At 46.4% G+C, this 16,784-nt stretch overlaps 1 protein-coding gene across 2 annotated transcripts; it reads right to left on the bottom strand.

Annotated features, from left to right (window-relative positions):
- Nucleotides 1–307: 307 nt before the first annotated feature.
- On the bottom strand, nt 308–10,748 carry LOC146342583 (vomeronasal type-2 receptor 116-like). Of its 2 annotated transcripts, XM_084806205.1 has the most exons (5): nt 10,336–10,748; nt 8,423–8,562; nt 6,224–6,329; nt 1,356–1,438; nt 308–517 (listed from the first exon to the last, which is right to left on the bottom strand). In XM_084806205.1, exons 2-4 carry the CDS (start codon nt 8,540–8,542, stop codon nt 1,377–1,379), a joined length of 288 nt encoding a protein of 95 aa, XP_084662331.1. In that variant the 5' UTR covers nt 8,543–8,562; nt 10,336–10,748; the 3' UTR covers nt 308–517; nt 1,356–1,376. The 2 variants fall into 2 exon arrangements, with proteins under 2 accessions (XP_084662331.1, XP_084662330.1); XM_084806204.1 differs by lacking the exon at nt 10,336–10,748 and having other exon boundaries at nt 310–517; nt 8,423–10,125.
- Between the last annotated feature and the right edge of the window lie 6,036 nt (nt 10,749–16,784).

The following is a 16,784-nucleotide window of genomic DNA, read 5'->3' as shown; positions in this document are numbered from 1 at the left end:
GGACCGGATTGCCTCCCCTGCCGTCGAGGATTCCAGGGGGAGGGGCAGAGCGCCTCCCCCCCCACACAAACAGAATCTGCAAAAAGGTAAGTGACTTCCGTACATCCCTAATAATAGGACATGGGTTCTTGGTTTTTTGTTAACCACCCCAATAAGCCACCTTCATAGTGTCTGGACTACATGAGAAGCTGCACCCAGAAAGGGTAATTATCAAAGTTAGCTGGTGTGTGACAGGCACCCTGTGATCATGCAAACGTGGCTTCTGTGTCCTGCACAAATGTTGTCAAATAAATTCAGGAACCTATTTCAAATTAGGAAAATTAGTTTTTATACACCCTGAGGTCTAAATGCTGGAACACAACATATGTTGCTTTCAGAAATGTATCTTGCCTATCTGGCTTGAAATCTTCCCTTCTGGACATGGGAGGCAATCATAGCAGCAGAATGGCTTCCCTTCCTTCTTTGTTCTTCTGTGACCAAAATGGCAGTTATCATTACACACCGAAAGGGGCTGTGCCTGTCCACAAGAGAATACAGTGTTAACATTCACAAACCATTTCGGCAAACGTCACATGTCACCTTCTTAGGTACATCCCATTTCTGCATGAGCTTGCAGTGTATTATGATCATTTGTTAAAGAAATCCATATGGAAATCCCCTTCCAGTTTTTGTAATGCATGCATTAATCCGTGCATCCATTGAATACAGAATGTTTGTGCACATTTTGGAAATGTTCACTTTTTCAAAGGTGTGCACGTTGTCAGATGTGTTTGCTTCTGTTCTGTGGAATGCATTGCAAGCTCAGAAACACATGGATTTCCATCCACAAATTGCATTATTGTTAGGGAGGTGCAAATTTGGTCTGGAAGGGACAATGCAGGAGCCGATTTTTCTTTAGGGAGTTCTCTGCTAATATAATTTCAAATAATAGGCCCCACTCCAAGGATACAACTGGATCCAATCGAACTGGATCTGTGGGATCTTGGACACTTGAGGTGGAGGAACTCATGATGAAGTCCTTGGCTCCCAGAATTCAGGCACGTAGGTAAGCTACTGTATAAGTTCAGAATAGAAAGGGGCCTCTTGGGAACATGGCGATCCCAGTAGAACACCTGATGGGATGTAGTGCTATCTTGTACTACCAGGACGTTTCTTCTCATACTTCAAAGGACAAGCTGTTTCAGTTGGCAGTTTGGGGTGGTAGATAATACTTTCAATGTCACTTTGAGGAGGATGCTTGAGGGGTGGTATCATGAGCACTCCCAGGGACAACCATCAGCCCATTTCCCTGTACATGCTGTGAGGCATGAAAAAATCCAGGGGACAAACTTTGCTCTTTTGCTTGTGAAACTTGCCTTTTCCATGATGCTACGCTGTCATGCTGCTTCCCAGCATTCAAGATAGGGGTGTTTCTTGCAGGCTTGTATTTTTAGTGTTTCTTATTGGAAAGGAAACATACAGTCAGGACCATAAATATTGGAACAAGGATAACTGTTTTGGCAGTTGGCCTCTGTACACCACCACATTGAAGTTGAAAGGAAACACACCCAGATGGAAGTGAAGTCAGGACTTTCAGCTGTAATTCAAGGGGCTTGACAAAAGTGGGGCACTAACCATTCAGGAAGGACAGTCATCGTTGGTGGCTCATAAGTAATGGAACAAACCAACATCATTTCAAACTTAAGGATCACCTTTAATACCTGGACGAAAAGCCTTTGCAGTCAATGACTGCCTGAAGTCTGGAACCCATGGACATGACCACATGCCGAGTTTCCTCCCTCAACATGCTTTGCCAGGCCTTTACTGCAGCTGCCTTCAGCTGCTGCTTGTTTGTGGGTCTTTCTGCCTTCAGTCTTGTCTTCAGTAAGTGAGAAGCATGCTCTATTGGGTGGAGATGAGGTGACTGACTCGGCCATTGAAGAACATCCCACTTCTTTGCCTTCAGAAACTCTTGGGTAGCTTTTGCTGTATGTTTGCAGTCATTATCCATCTGCAATATGAAGCTGCGTCCTATCAATTTGGCAGCATTCGGCTGAATCTGAGCAGAAAGTATAGCCCTATACACTTCAGAATTCATCCTGCTGCTTTTATCAGCAGTCAGGTCATCAATAAACACCAGTGACCCGGTTCCATTGGCAGCCATACATGCCCATGCCATAACACTGCCTCCACCATGTTTGACAGATGATGTGGTATGCTTTGGATCATAAGCTGTTCCTTTCCATCTCCATGCATTTCTCTTCCCATCATTCTGGTACAAGTTAATCTTGGTTTCATCACTCCAAAGAATCTTATTCCAGAACTGGGCAGGCTTTTTTAGGTGTTTGCTGGCGCAAATAAAAAAAAGGGGGAACGCAAATAGCGTAGTGGGCACTATTTGCGTTCCTTTTCTATTCGCTGTTTTAGCCTACATAAATATTTACGTAGGTTAAAACAGCGAATAGAAAAGGAACACAAATAGCGCCCACTACGCTATTTGCGTTCCCCTTCTTTTTTCACTGTAATGGTATACGTAAATATTTACGTAGACTAAAACGGCGAAAAATAAGGAACGCAAATGGTGGCCGTTGTAGCCGCCACTGTTTCCGTACGCCATTTATTTATTATTTTAGATTGGCTTGCCATGATAGGCTATGTAAAGACTTATGTAGCCTATCATGGCAAAGGCCAAAATGCAAATGGCGGCCGTGGCAGCCAGTCAAAAGACCAACCGCTGCCGCCACCGCTGCCGAAGCCGCTGCTGCAGCTGCCGCCATCTGGAACATCCGCCCCAGGTAAGTCTCGTCCCGGGACGGATCCGTGGGGGGTGGGGGGGCAACAGGCCATTCCGCCACAGATATCGGGGGTCCGAATGCCAGTGCATTTGGCCTCACTGAAATCCGTGGCAGAATGTTCCGCCTTCCCTAGATGTTAAAGAATTCTGCCACGGACTCCAATGAAACTGGATTTTTTTAAATCCGCCCCCCCCCGGAATCTGTAGCAGAATGGAGCAACCCCCCCACACAAAATTTCCCTGGGACGGACCCTACCTTTTCTGGTCCATCCGGTCTGTCCGCTGTCCTGGTCTGCGGCCGTGAATGGCTGCCCAAGTCGGCGGCCGCCATTTCCCTCCCTACTTTAGCCATCATAGGCTATGTAAGTATTTACGTAGCCTATCATGGCAAAGAGCAGGGATGCAAGTAACGTCCGCTATGCCATTTGCGTCCCTGCATTTAGCTGTGATAGGCTATGTATATATTTAGGTAGCCTATCATGAAAAGACCAGGGACCCACATGGTGTAGCGGGCGCCATTTGCATCCCTGCTCTTTGCTGTGATAGGTAGGGATGTACAAAACACTTCCCTTGCTCCATTCCGGGGCATCCATGGTGGGGGGGGAGGTACTCCATCCCTCCCCCCAGAATCCTCCCCAGCCGGCTCCGCTCTGTGGTGACTCCAAGCCATGATAGGCTACATAAGTATTTAAGTAGCCTATCATGACAAAAGGCAGCCACGCAAATGGCAGCCACTACGCCATTTGCATGGCTGCCTTTTGCGCAAAAGCTGGTTTGAAACTCAGCATTAAAAAAACTAAGATCATGGCATCTGGCCCCATCACTTCCTGGCATATAGAAGGGGAAGAAATGGAAGCAGTGACAGATTTTATTTTCTTGGGCTCCAAGATCACCGCAGATGGTGACTGTAGCCATGAAATTAAAAGATGCTTGCTCCTTGGGAGGAAAGCTATGGCAAACCTAGACAGCATAGTAAGAAGCAGAGACATCACCTTGCCGACAAAGGTCCGTCTAATCAAAGCTATGGTTTTCCCACTAGCAACGTATGGCTGTGAGAGCTGGACAATAAGGAAGGCTGAGCACCAAAGAACTGATGCTTTAGAACTGTGGTGCTGGAGAAGACTCTTACGAGTCCCCTGGACTGCAAGGAGGTCAGATCAGTCCATCCTAAAGGAAATCAACCCCGACTGCTCACTGGAAGGACAGATACTGAAACTGAAGCTCAAATATTTTGGCCACCTAATGCAAAGAGAAAACTCCCTGGAAAAGACCCTGATGCTGGGAAAGACTGAAGGCAAAAGGAGAAGGGGATGGCAGAGGATGAGATGGCTAGATAGCATCACCGATGCAATAAATATGAACTTTAGCATGCTCTGGAAGAGAGCGGAGGACAGGAAGGCCTGGCATGCTATGGTCCATGGGGTCACAAAGAGTCGGACACGACCGAACGACTGAACAACAACAAGCCTATTATGGAAAAGAGCAGGGGCGCAAATGGCGTAGCGGCCGCCATTTGCGCCCCTGCTCTTTGCCATGATAGGCTATGTAAATACTTACGTAGCCTATCAAGAAAGGCAGCCACACAAATGGCAGCCGCTACGACGGCTGCCATTTGTGGCTGCAGCAGCCTGGCAGCGGCCAGGAGACCAGCCAGAGCCACTGCATCCGCTGCCAGGTATGCTCCGTCCCAGGGGGATTCCATGGGGTGGTGGGGGGGCTGTTCCACCACGGATTCTGGGAGGCCGGGTTCTAAAGAATCCAGCCTTACTGGAGTCCATGGCGGAATTCTCTGACATCCCTAGTGATAGACTACGTAAATATATACGTAGCCTATCATGGCTAATGCAGGGATGCAAATGGTGGCCGCCATTTGCATCCACAGCCCGGCAGCAGACGGAGGTCTGGCTGTGGGCAGCCTCAGCTGGAAGCTCTGAGGACTCACTGTGGAGTGGAGCCAGCCAGGGGGGATTCCAGGGGGAGGGAGGGATCGCCTCCCCCTCACCGTGGACGCTCCAGACTGGAATGGGGTGAGTAATTCGAAGATCTCAGAGAAAGAACCCTGCAGGCTGGAGCAGACCAGTCGTGACAGATTAAGCTCCATTGTGCACCAGTTGATACGATAACCCACGGTGGGTTAAATAACCCTTACTGCAGACCGTGGTTTATCAGAGTGGCTTATTTTGGCCAAATAAGCCATTGTGGATTTTAACATTCCTGACAGATGATACGATAACCAACAGTGGGTTAAATAAGCCATAGTGGCTTATTTAACCTATCATGGGTTATGGTGACATCCAAACGCAGTCGTTGTGGTGTCCAATAGATACAGCACAAGAGTTTCTGCTGCATAAGGCATAACCTGGGATTCATGGATGCTTTGGAAATAGATGCTAAAGTAGCGATCTATTGATAGGCAAAATAGGACAATCCAGTCTCCGATTCCATTCCTGCTTAAGACCCTGTATATCGTATTTATTCAACAATATTAAGTATTCATAAATAAAGATTGCAGGTCGATATGATTGATTGGCCTCAATAACTACTTCCAATAGTAAAGGAGACTCTGAAGCTGTAAATACAACAGGGCCAACCATACATTCTAACAAATGCCACAGTTGCATGTATTGCCATTCAGCCATTCTTGATACTCAAAGCAGAAAAAGTCAACAATTCATCAGCTGCCCCCACTACTTGATCCCTTGTAAACATCTACTTATCCATCTAGGTTCACCACAAAAATACCAATTTTTATGTTTGGATTTATTTTATCTATTTTTATTTATTCCATTTCTATACTGCCCAGTAGCCGAAGCTCTCAATAGCTGAGTTCCCCATATAGTCAATTTAGCTTGAGAAAATGGATTGAAATGTAGTTGATGTGACATTAAACACCACACTTCTGTAACAGCGTAACTGTGGGCGGAACCCTATCCAGTGGAAATCCCAGTTGCAATTTGACAGTGGAACAAGAAATTCTTTTAACGTATGCTGATCTGGAGAGAGAGGGCATGTGAGAGAGAAAATGTAAACTGTATACTGGCAAAAGGACACCCACGGCAGTCTGAAATCTGAATGCGCATGGGGGCATTTTATCCTATAATGCACGTTTTCCCTACACTTAAAATAAAAAACCCACCCCCCAAAAAAATTACAAAATAAACATTTTGGTTGTATTTTTGGTGGGAGATAATAAGGAGGAATGTTTTACCTGTGGCTTCTCCACCGAGTAGGGATTGGATTTATGGGGATGGTATTGGTTGTGAGTTGGATAGATGTAATGTGGAAATATAATGAAGTTGCATGATAGCTTCACTTTCACATAGGGATGGCAGAAAGTTCCGCCACGGATCACGGTGAGGTCAAATGCCAGTGCATTCGCCCCCCCGAACTCCGTGGCGGAACAGCCTACCCCCCTGCCCCCTGGCGGATCCCCCCCGGGACGAGACTCACCTGGGGCAGATCTTCCGGGCAGAGGCGGCTCTGGTGGCGGCTCTGGTGATGGCTGCAGCGGCGGCGGCAGGTCTTCCGACTGGCTGCTGCCACCGACATTTCCACTCTGGTAAAAAAAAAAAAAAAAGACAGAAAAAGAAAGATGTGATAGGCTACGTAAAGATTTACATAGCTTATCATGACTAGGTTTTTTTTAAAAAAATGACGCGATAGGCTACGTAAATCTTTACGTAGCCTATCATGGCTGGGTGGGTTAAAAAAAAAAACACATACGCAAATGGCGGCGGCTATGGCCGCTGCCATTTGCGTCCCTTATTTTTGCCCTCTTAATCTACGTAAATATTTACGTAGACTATGATGGCGAACATCAAGGCGAACGCAAATAGCATAGTGGGCGCTATTTGCGTCCCTTTTTGATTCCCCGTTTTAGCCTACGTAAGTATTTAGACTCACCTGGGGCAGACGAGACTCACCTGGGGCGGATCTTCCAAGTGGCGGCAGCTGCGGCGGCTGCGGCGGGGGCAGCGGGTCTTCTGACCCGCTGCCGCCACCGCCATTTCCACTCTGGTAAAAAAAAGAAGAAAGACTGAAAAAGAAAGACGTGATAGGCTACGTAAAGATTTACGTAGCCTATCATGACTAGGTTTAAAAAAAAAAAAACACGACATGATTGGCTATGTAAATCTTTACGTAGCCTATCACAGCTGGGTGGGTTAAAACAAACAAACAAACTGCGTACGCAAATGGCAGCGGCTACGGCCGCTGCCATTTGCGTTCCTTATTTTTTGCCCTCGTAATCTACGGAAATATTTACGTAGACTATGACGGCAAAAATCAAGGCGAACGCAAATAGCCTAAATATTTACGTAGGCTAAAACGGGGAATCAAAAAGGGACGCAAATAGCGCCCGCTACGCTATTGGCATTAGCCTTGATTTTCGCAGTCATAGTCTACGTAAATATTTAGGTAGATTAAGAGGGCAAAAATAAGGAACGCAAATGGCGGCGACCGTAGCCGCTGCCATATGCATACGTGTTTGTTTGTTTTTTCACCCAGAGCCCTCCGCGGCCGGAAATCCGGCTGCGGACGGCTTTGGCCTGGCTGGGCCTGGCCGGCTGCTCCGCGGAGCTGCTGCGGAGCACAGCCAGCCTTGGAGAATTCCAGGGGGGGTGGAATGGAGCACCTCCCCCACGGCGAGGATTCTGGGGGGAGGGATGGAATGCCCCCCCACCATCAACATAATCCGCGAACAGGTAAGTGATTTTGCAAATTGACAAATGTGGGACTTCGCTCATACTGACAAGTGGAGATGCAAGAAGTAACCATAGCATATGATTCTGTACATAAGAATATTGCCTAAATAACATGTCAGTAAAGGGTGTGGCCTTTAAGAGCTGTCATTTCCCAGCATTTTGTGGCTTGACTGAACATGGGAACCCTTGAACACAACAAATGAAACTGTTATTTTTGTTTGTTTACTGAACACACACACCTGAGAGAGAGTGTGTGAGAGAGAGAGAGGGGGGGAGAGGGAGAGAGACAGAGAGACAGAGAGAGAGAGCAATGCCTTCCAAGGTGATATTCTGTTCATTTGTTTCTCTTTATTAGCTCTTCCTTTTTGTTCAGATCAGGCCTCAAGAGGATGACATAGCATTTGGGGAAAAAGACACAACCCAGTAACCCAGCACTGGAGGACAAGATGGAAAATATCTCCACAGCCACCATGTATTTTCCTTTGGTGCTCAGGTACGTTGGAACAAAGGACAACCAGACACTGCAAAACAGCAACATGCTGAATGTGATGGACTTGGTTTCCTGGAAACTGTCTGGCAACTTCCTCGATAGGAAAGCCACAGTGAAACTGGCCATGGCCAGGAAGCCCATAAAGCCCAAGACACAATAAAACATTGCAATTGACCCTTCATTGCATTGCACAGTGATTTCACTCATTTCTGAGTGCATATCAAAATGTGGGAATGGGGGGGCGGTTGCCAGCCACACAATACAGATAGTAGCCTGAATAAGAGAGCAGGAAAGAATTATGGAATATGCCAGCTGCTTCCCCATCCATTTCCTCATCTTGGACCCTGGCTTGGTGGCCATGAAGGCTAGAACCACAGTGATGGTTTTGGCCAGCATGCAAGAAACAGCCACTGAGAAGATGATGCCAAAAGCAGTTTGCCGAAGGAGACATGTCACCTTCTCAGGTCGGCCGATGAAGAGCAAAGCACAAAGGAAGGAGAGGAGGAGGGAGATGAGGAGGATGTATGAGATGTTCCGGTTGTTGGCTTTGACAATGGGTGTGTCATGGTACTTCATGAAGGTTCTTAGCACCAAAACTGTAATGGAAGTAAGCAAAAGAGCTGAAGTGGTTGAGAGGATCCCCAAAGGCTCTTTATATGATAAGAAGGTGATATGCTTCGGAATACATGAATCCTGGTTGTGGTTTGGATAATAACCCTCTTGACACTGAATGCAGTCATCCATGTCTGGAAAATGAAATGTGGATATCAGTACAAGATAGACAGTACTTGTAACTCCCCATATAATCAAGGCTCAATAATACATAGCTATGTATGAGGCACATAGGTTTTAAATCTTTCACTCTCCATTGTATTTGAACTGGAAGCACCTAGCTCTACCCTTCTTTAGGAATAGTGACCACAGCAACCTAAACCCATTACAGAAAGGTTCCTGATTCTGTGCTTAACCCCCCCCCCCCAAAAAAAAAGCCAAAAGGAACAGTTGTTTAAGGTAGAATTGAGCAATTCCTTGTGATAGGACTGGACATTTCCCTGGAGAAGTTGCCAAAACAGCATCTCAATTTTGTCTGGTTTGAGTTTATTAAACCTCATCCAATCCATTGTCACAGCAAGGCACTGATCTAGCATATCCAAAGCCTCACCTGATGGAGATGAAAAGGAGAAGCAGAGTTGTGTGCCATCAGCATACTTTTGAAAGCACACTCCAGAATTTTGGATGACCCCACTCAGAAGTTTCATTTAGATGTTAAATAACATGGGGGACAAAACCAGTCTTTGAGGAGGAGAATTAATGGTGCTGACTAATGTTCCCCAGGCACCAATTTCTCGAGCCATCCATCCAAATAAGAGCGGAACCAGTACAATGCAGTCCCCCCCTCCCCCAACTCCCAGTTCAGTCATTCACCCCAGCAGGTGACAACAGTATGGCTGATGGTATCGAAACCCACTGAGAGGCCAAGGAGAACAGGCCCTATATCACTCCTGACACAGGTCATCTACAGGGCAACGAAAGCTTGTCCCATGCCTAAACCAGTCCTGTACCTTGGCTGAGCTGGATCTGGATAATTCGTCTGATCCAAGAGTGCCTGGAGCTTCTTGGCCACCACCCACTCAAGGACCTAGCCCAGGAAAGGGACATTTGCTACTGGTCTAAGGTTGCTAAAATCTTCTAGGACTTAAGCTGTATGGCTCCAGAATTTGCATGGCCAAGGTTTGGGGAGATTCTGTTAGTGATTACATGTTTTCATTACATTTTTGGCAGAGAGGCCCAAAAGACTGACACAATTCACACAGAAGCAGTGGGAGAAATAGGCTACAGTGGCTTATTTCCCCTGCTGCATGTGCCGATCGTGTGCCCGGGGGGTGGGGAGGAAAAGCACAATTACCTTCAGCAGCACAGATGTTATTAAGCAAGAATAAACTAGTGCAACAGAAAAAACAAAACACATTATTTGCCACAAGAGGCTTAAAAACAAGACCATAAGCCACGTCCCTACATTTCCTGGGAATCCCATTCAGATATGGCAATGGATGGGACTAGGGATGTACAGACTCTGTAAAATTCTCTCTGGCTGTTTTGCGGATTGTCAGGCGCCTTTTGTTCTGACATCCACCCACAGGCAGATGTGATTCTTTTCCCTAAATGCGGAAAAAGACGGAAATGCGTAAATATTTACGTAAGTACTTACGTAAGGATTTAGATAATTTACCCCGGTACGTAACATTTAGTGTATTGTCCCCTATTCCAGTCTACGTTTCCTCAGCAGAAACTTACATATTTTTCTACGGATTTATATGCGTAAATTTCGGGAAAGTAAAAAAATGTAGGGATGCACGAAAGTCACTTACCTTTTCAACGGGGTGATTCGCGGGGGAGGGGAGGCGCTCCGCTCCTGCCCCCGAAATCCTAATCCGTCCGGCAACGCTCCGCGGACATTCCGCAGAGCCGCCGGCCGGGGCTGTCTGCAGCCGGACATCTGGCCGCTGGGCAGCCTTCTGGGGGAAAAAAAACCGCGTATGCAAATGGCGGCTATGGTGGCCGCCATTTGCATTCTGTTTTTTTTCACTGTTTTAGCCTACGTAAATATTTACATAAGCTATTACGGCGAGAAAAAAAAAGGAACGCAAATAGCGCCCACTACGCTATTTCCGTTCACCTTTTTTTTGCGATAATAGCTTATGTAAATATTTACGTAGGCTAAAACAGCAAAAAAAAGGGAACGCAAATTGCGGCCGCCGTAGCCGCCACCATTTGCGTACACGGTTGTTGTTTTTTTAGCTTGCCGTGATAGGCTACGTAAGTATTTACGTAGCCTATCACATCAAAGGCAGCTACTCAAATGGCGTGGTGGCCGCCATTTGCTTGGCTGCCTTTGCTGTGATAGGCTACGTAAGTAGGCTACGTAAATACTTACGTAGCCTATCACGGCAGCCTGGCCGGATGCAAATTGTGGCTGCTACAATGTCCACCATTTGAGTCCGCAGCAGCCAGCCGAGGGACTAGCTGCCACCGCCACCTCCAGAGCCACTGCCACCAGACCATCCGCCCCAGGTAAGTTTCATCCCAGGGGGGATTCTGTGGGGGGGCGGGGGGTGGGAGGCCGTTCCACCATGGGTTTCGGGGGGCCGAATGCCAGGGCATTCCTAAATCCCTAAAAAAATCATCTGAAAGTCCATGGACTCCGCAGGGCCTGAGGGGGTCGCTCCACAGCAGATTCTGCAGGTTGAATTCTTAGAAATCTGAGCTCATTTTAATCCATCTCGAATTTCTCCAGCATCCCTAGATATGACTACAGTAATGGCCTGGTCTTATGGAGCACCTTTCCAGATCAGCCTGCATTGAAATCTGACTGGCAGTTCCTCAAGGATTCACTTATACCATTATGCTCATACTAATCCCACCCCTATCCTGGCGATAGTCCAATGAATTTGAGAATATTTGGCAGTAAAACAGTATAATGCATGACTACCCCAGCTTCTCTCCTAACAACTGGCCAACCTTGAGATCTCACCATGGGTTTATCTAAAAATAAATACTAGTCTCTCAATCAGTACAGTCCCAAACAAATCACTGCATCTAGGAAGAAGCAGCAGAGTTAACCACTAACAGAACAGGGCCAACCAGAAGTCTTGACACGAGAGGGCACAATTTGTTGTGGACTACTAAACTCCTGAAAATAACAGTTGTCTTCCATGATTCCAGCACAGCAAGCCACCCTGGCTGGGATCTCATAGAATAGAATCATAGAATCATAGAATAGTAGGGTTGGAAGGGGCCTACAAGATCATCGAGTTCAGCCCCCTGGTCAATGCAGGAATCCAAATCAGAGCATCCCTGACAGATGGCTGTCCAGCCTCACCTTGAATGCCTCCAGTGTGGGAGAGCCCACCACCTCCCTAGATGATTGGTTTCATTGTCGTATTGCTCTAACAGTCAGGAAGTTTTTCCTGATGTTCAGCCGGAATCTGGCTTCCTGTCACTTGAGCCCATTATTCCGGTTCCTGCACTCTGGGATGATCGAGAAGAGATCCTGGCCTTCCTCTCTGTGACAACCTTTCAAGTACTTGAAGAGCGCTACCATCTCTTCCCTCAGGCTTCTCTTCTCAAGGCTAAACATGCCCAGTTCTTTCAGTCTGTTTTCATTCCAGTCCCCTGAACATCTGCATTGCCTTCCTTTGAACCCTCTCCAGTCTGTCTGCATCCTTCTTCAAATGCGGTGCCCAGAACTCGACACAGTACTCCAGATGAGGCCTAACCAGTGCTGAGTAGAGGGGAACTAGTATTTCCCAGGATTTGGAAGCTCTGCTTCTATTAATGCAGCCCCAAATAGCATTTGCCTCTTTTGCAGCCACATCACATGGTTGGCTCATATTCAGCTTGTGATTGACAACAATTCCAAGATCCTTTTCGCTTGTAGTATTGTTGAGCCATGTACCCCCCATCTTGTAATTGTGCATTTGGTTTCTTTTTCCTAGGTGCAGAATTTGGCATTTATCCCTATTAAATTTCATTCTGTTGTTTTCTGCCCAGTGCTCATTACCTCTCCCCAGTTTGAGAAGGTCCCATTGATAAGCACTCTTTGAGTCCGATTCTGCAGCCAACTGTGGATCCACATGATCGTTGTTTCATCTAGCCCACTTTGAGCTAGTTTGCTCATCAGGATATCATGGGGCACTTTGTCAAAAGCTTTGCTAAAGTCGAGGTATGTTATATCTACAGCATTCCCACAGTCCACAAGGGAGGTTACTTGGTCAAAAAATGAGATCAGATTCATCTGGCAGGATTTGTTCTTGGCAGATCCATGTTGCCTTCGACTAATCACTGCATTGTTTTCAAGGTGCTTACAGACGGATTGCTTTATCATCTGCTCCAGAATATTCCCAGGGATTGATGTCAGACTGACTGGTTCCCAGATTCCTCCTTTTTACCCTTTTTGAAGATAGGGAAAACATTAGCCCTCCTCCAGTCATCTGGCACTTCACCCATCCTCCATGATTTCTCAAAGGGAATAGACAGTGGTTCTGAGAGTTCTTCTGCCAGTTCCTTTATTACTCTAGGATGCAATGCATCTGGCCCTGGAGATTTGAACTCATTCAAAGTAATTAGGTGTTCCTTGACCACAAGCCTATCGATCTCAAGCTGCAATCCTGCCCCTTCAGCCTGTACTTTGCCTTTGCCAGGGGGCTCATAGACCCTCTTTTGGGAGAAGACTGAGCCAAAGCAGGAATTCAGCACCTCTGCCTTTTCTTTGTCATCTGTTATCGTTTTGCCATCCTGATTTAATAGCTGAACCACCATTTATCTCCTCTTTCTTTTACTATGCACATAGCTGTAGAAAGTCTTTTTGTTGCTTTTAGCATCCCTCGCTAACCTCAGCTCGTTCTGTGCTACCTGCCTGTACTCTCCCTTTGTTGCTTGGCCTTCTTTCCACTTCCTTTATGCGTCCTTTTTTTGTTTTCAGGTTATCTCTAAGCTTTTTGTGAAGCCACATTGGCTTCTTCTATTGCCTTCCACCTTTTCTTCTTGTTGGAATGGTTTGTAATTGTGCCTTGAGAATTTCCTTTTTTAAAAGCTCCCACCCATGTTGGACTCCTTTTCTCGTTAGAGTCGCTTGCCATGGCACCTTACTTATCATTGTTCTGAGTTTATTAAAATCAGCTTTCCTAAAATCCATGATATGTGTTTGACTACACTCAGCTTTTGCTTCCCTTAGAACCAAGAACTCAAGTATAACATGGTTGCTTTCTCCCAAAGTTCCTGTAACTGCTACTTTACCACTAAGTCATCTCTGTTGGTCTACTTTCTGTAGGAGGAAGTTATCCACCACACAAGTCAGGAATTTCCTGGAGGGGCCATATTTTGCAGAATTTGTCTCCCAACAAATATCAGGGAAATTGAAGTCCCCCGTTACTACTACATCATGCTTCCTTGAAACATTGGCTATTTGCTTTTCAAAAGTTTCATCCTTGTCTTCTCCTTGATTGGGTGGCCGGTAGTAGACTTCGACCACCAGGTACCTTTTATTCTTTTCTCCATTTATTTTGATCCAGATGCTCTCGATGGTGCTACCAAGCTCATGCTCCTGTATTTCTGTGCAAAGATACGTATTTTTCACATATAGTGGACATCCGGCCGCTGGGCAGCCCTGCAGGGACGCAAATGGTGGCTGTTGGAGCTGCTGCCATTTGCGTCCCTGTATTGAGCCGTGATAGGCTACGTAAATATTTATGTAGCCTATCAGGGCAGGGGGAAAAAACCCAGAATACGCAAATGGCGGTAGCCGCTGCCATTTACGTACTCTGGGTCCCCTCCCCCCTCCATAATAGGCTATGTAAATACTTATGTAGCCTATTACGGCCTCCTCAGGGACGCAAATGGCATCCCTGCATTAGCTGTGATAGGCTACGTAAGTATTTACGTAGCCTATCACGGCTATGAAGAGGAAGAAGCGAATGGCGGCCGCAGGATGGCCGCCATTCACAAAGCAGTGCGGACGGGAGCAGGTAAGTGCTCCATTTCGCGCGCCTTTTGTGGGTTGGGGGTGGTGGGGACTTGGTCCTGCATGCCTTTCGTGGGTTGGGGGGGGAGCTTCTTTCCACAATGGATTTCGGGGGGCCGAATGCACTGGCACTCAGCCTCACCGAGATCCATCACAGAATTCTCTGACATCCTTAGTTGTGGTGCCTGCTGTTTCCAACTTGCCAATCAAAGACCCTGCTGTTGTGAGTTCTTGTGTTGTCTGAACCTGGTGAGGGTTAGCGAACCACCCCATAACCCTACAACAGGCAATGGGTTCTGGGTGGTTTATTAATGACCCCAACAACCATCCTCACCAAGTTTGGAGGAAATGAAAAGCCACATTGGATAATAGTAATTATGCGAATTAGCTGACATGCAACCACCACATGCAAAGTGGTTAACCAGCCACTGTGGTTTGTTAACCACCCTGTGATTGTGCCAACCGGGCCTCTGTGACCAAGAAAAATGTGGTCAATTATGTTTTGAAATCTTTTCAAACTTGAAGAAAATGAGTGTTGCTGCACCCTGATATCTCAATTCTGGAATACAGCAATATATATTCCATAAACTCTGTATACAACATCTCTTACCTATCTGGTTTGAAATCTTCCCTTCTGGACATGGAAGGCAGTCATAGCAACAAAATGGCTTCCCTTCCTTCTTTGTTTTTCTATAACCTGAAGGGCAGTTATCATTACATACAGACAGGGGCTGTGCCTGACCATAAATGAAAGAGAATAAAGTTTTAGCATTCACAAACTATGTTGGCAAAGGACACATTTCACCATCTTTTCTACATCCCATTTCTGCATGAGCTTGAATTTATTACTGTAATCTGTTAAATATGTCCATACAGAAATGCACACACAGCTTATATAATGTATGTGCATAGTGTACATTTGTAAGTGTACACATTTCTGGATCCATGCATCCATTGACCAAAGGGTGTTCGTACACATTTTGGAAAGGTACACTTTTTTCCCCCAAATGTGCATGTTATCAAATGCATTTTGTTTTATTCTGTAAAATGCATTACATGCTTGGAAATATATGGATTACTATTCAAAATTTGCATTATTGTCAGGGATGTGCAAATTTGGTTAGGGGGAGTCAGTGCAGGAGGCAATTTTTTCCTTTCCAGCAAACAAACTTGTCATCCGTGGCCTGTGAACCAGTTTGGCATTTCCAGGCCTCATCTGGGACTGCCAGTAAGGAACAACCCTCTTCAAAACCTCTTCTTCAACAGGACACAGGCAATCTTGCATTTTCTAATCTCTATGCTATAGCTAGAAATTGCAGCATGCCATTTGGAAACAATTCTGGCTACTAAGGTGAAGATTTGGAAGGGGGGTGCCATTTCTTTGTTGTTCCATGGACCAGAATGGAAGGACAAGCAAATGGATGGGAATAACAATACAGATAAAATTAAGAAGGAAATCATAGATAGAAGCTGGGCTAAGTGGTTGCCAGGGTTTCTCACATACATGGAAATAGTTCAGGAGAAATAACCATCCAGGGGTTCAATCTTAACTGAATGGCTGGATATTATTTATAGCGCTTATACAGAATTAATGGGCCTGGCAAGCAGGTAGAAAGTTTTGGAGAGGTGGTCAAAATCCTGGTAAATTATCTCAGGCCTGTTAAGGTACAGGAATTATGTTGACCTTTAGCCGTATATCCTAAGGTTGCAGAGAGCCCCAAGGCAAGCCCTCCCTCCACATGAGGTGGGAGAGGACATGTACTGCATCAACGCCCCCTCCCCTCCCACACCGGCTTGCCACTGCTACCACAATGCAATGCATTCCACAACCCCACACACATTGCTGTCAGGGGGCTTGCCACTGCCTGCCCTCTGGCTTGTGCTGAGCATCCTATCTGAAGAGGGGCACTGGCAGCTTCTTCCATCCGAAATGGCTCTCCAGGAAATGTGCCCACCTGCTGTGTCACACAGAGAGAGTTTTCAGTGCCACCTAGGGAACAGGTAGTTGACAGAGGCCACCCATCCTGTGTTTTGTTCTGAGGATCCCCTCAGACTGAAACAGAGGGTGTCCCAGTGGTCTGGTGAGCCACATTTTCCACAGTGGGAGAGTGGTACAGTAGGCCTCTCTGGAGCACGTACTAGTGTTGCTGAACGGTTGGCTATTCCTGAGTCCTCCACATGCCGTGGTCTCCTACTTCAGCAAATGGGAATGCAAGTCCCTTCCTGCCTGACGACTAGCTAATGAACATCAACATTCCTGTGGCAGAGGCGGAGTAAAGAAGACAGAGCTGATCCCTC

This window comes from Heloderma suspectum, chromosome 6, assembly GCF_057233095.1.
Source record: "Heloderma suspectum isolate Gila_16-S chromosome 6, 16-S_ref, whole genome shotgun sequence".
NCBI classification, from domain to species: Eukaryota; Metazoa; Chordata; class Lepidosauria; order Squamata; family Helodermatidae; genus Heloderma; species Heloderma suspectum.
This window is presented reverse-complemented; position numbering and strand designations above follow the sequence as displayed.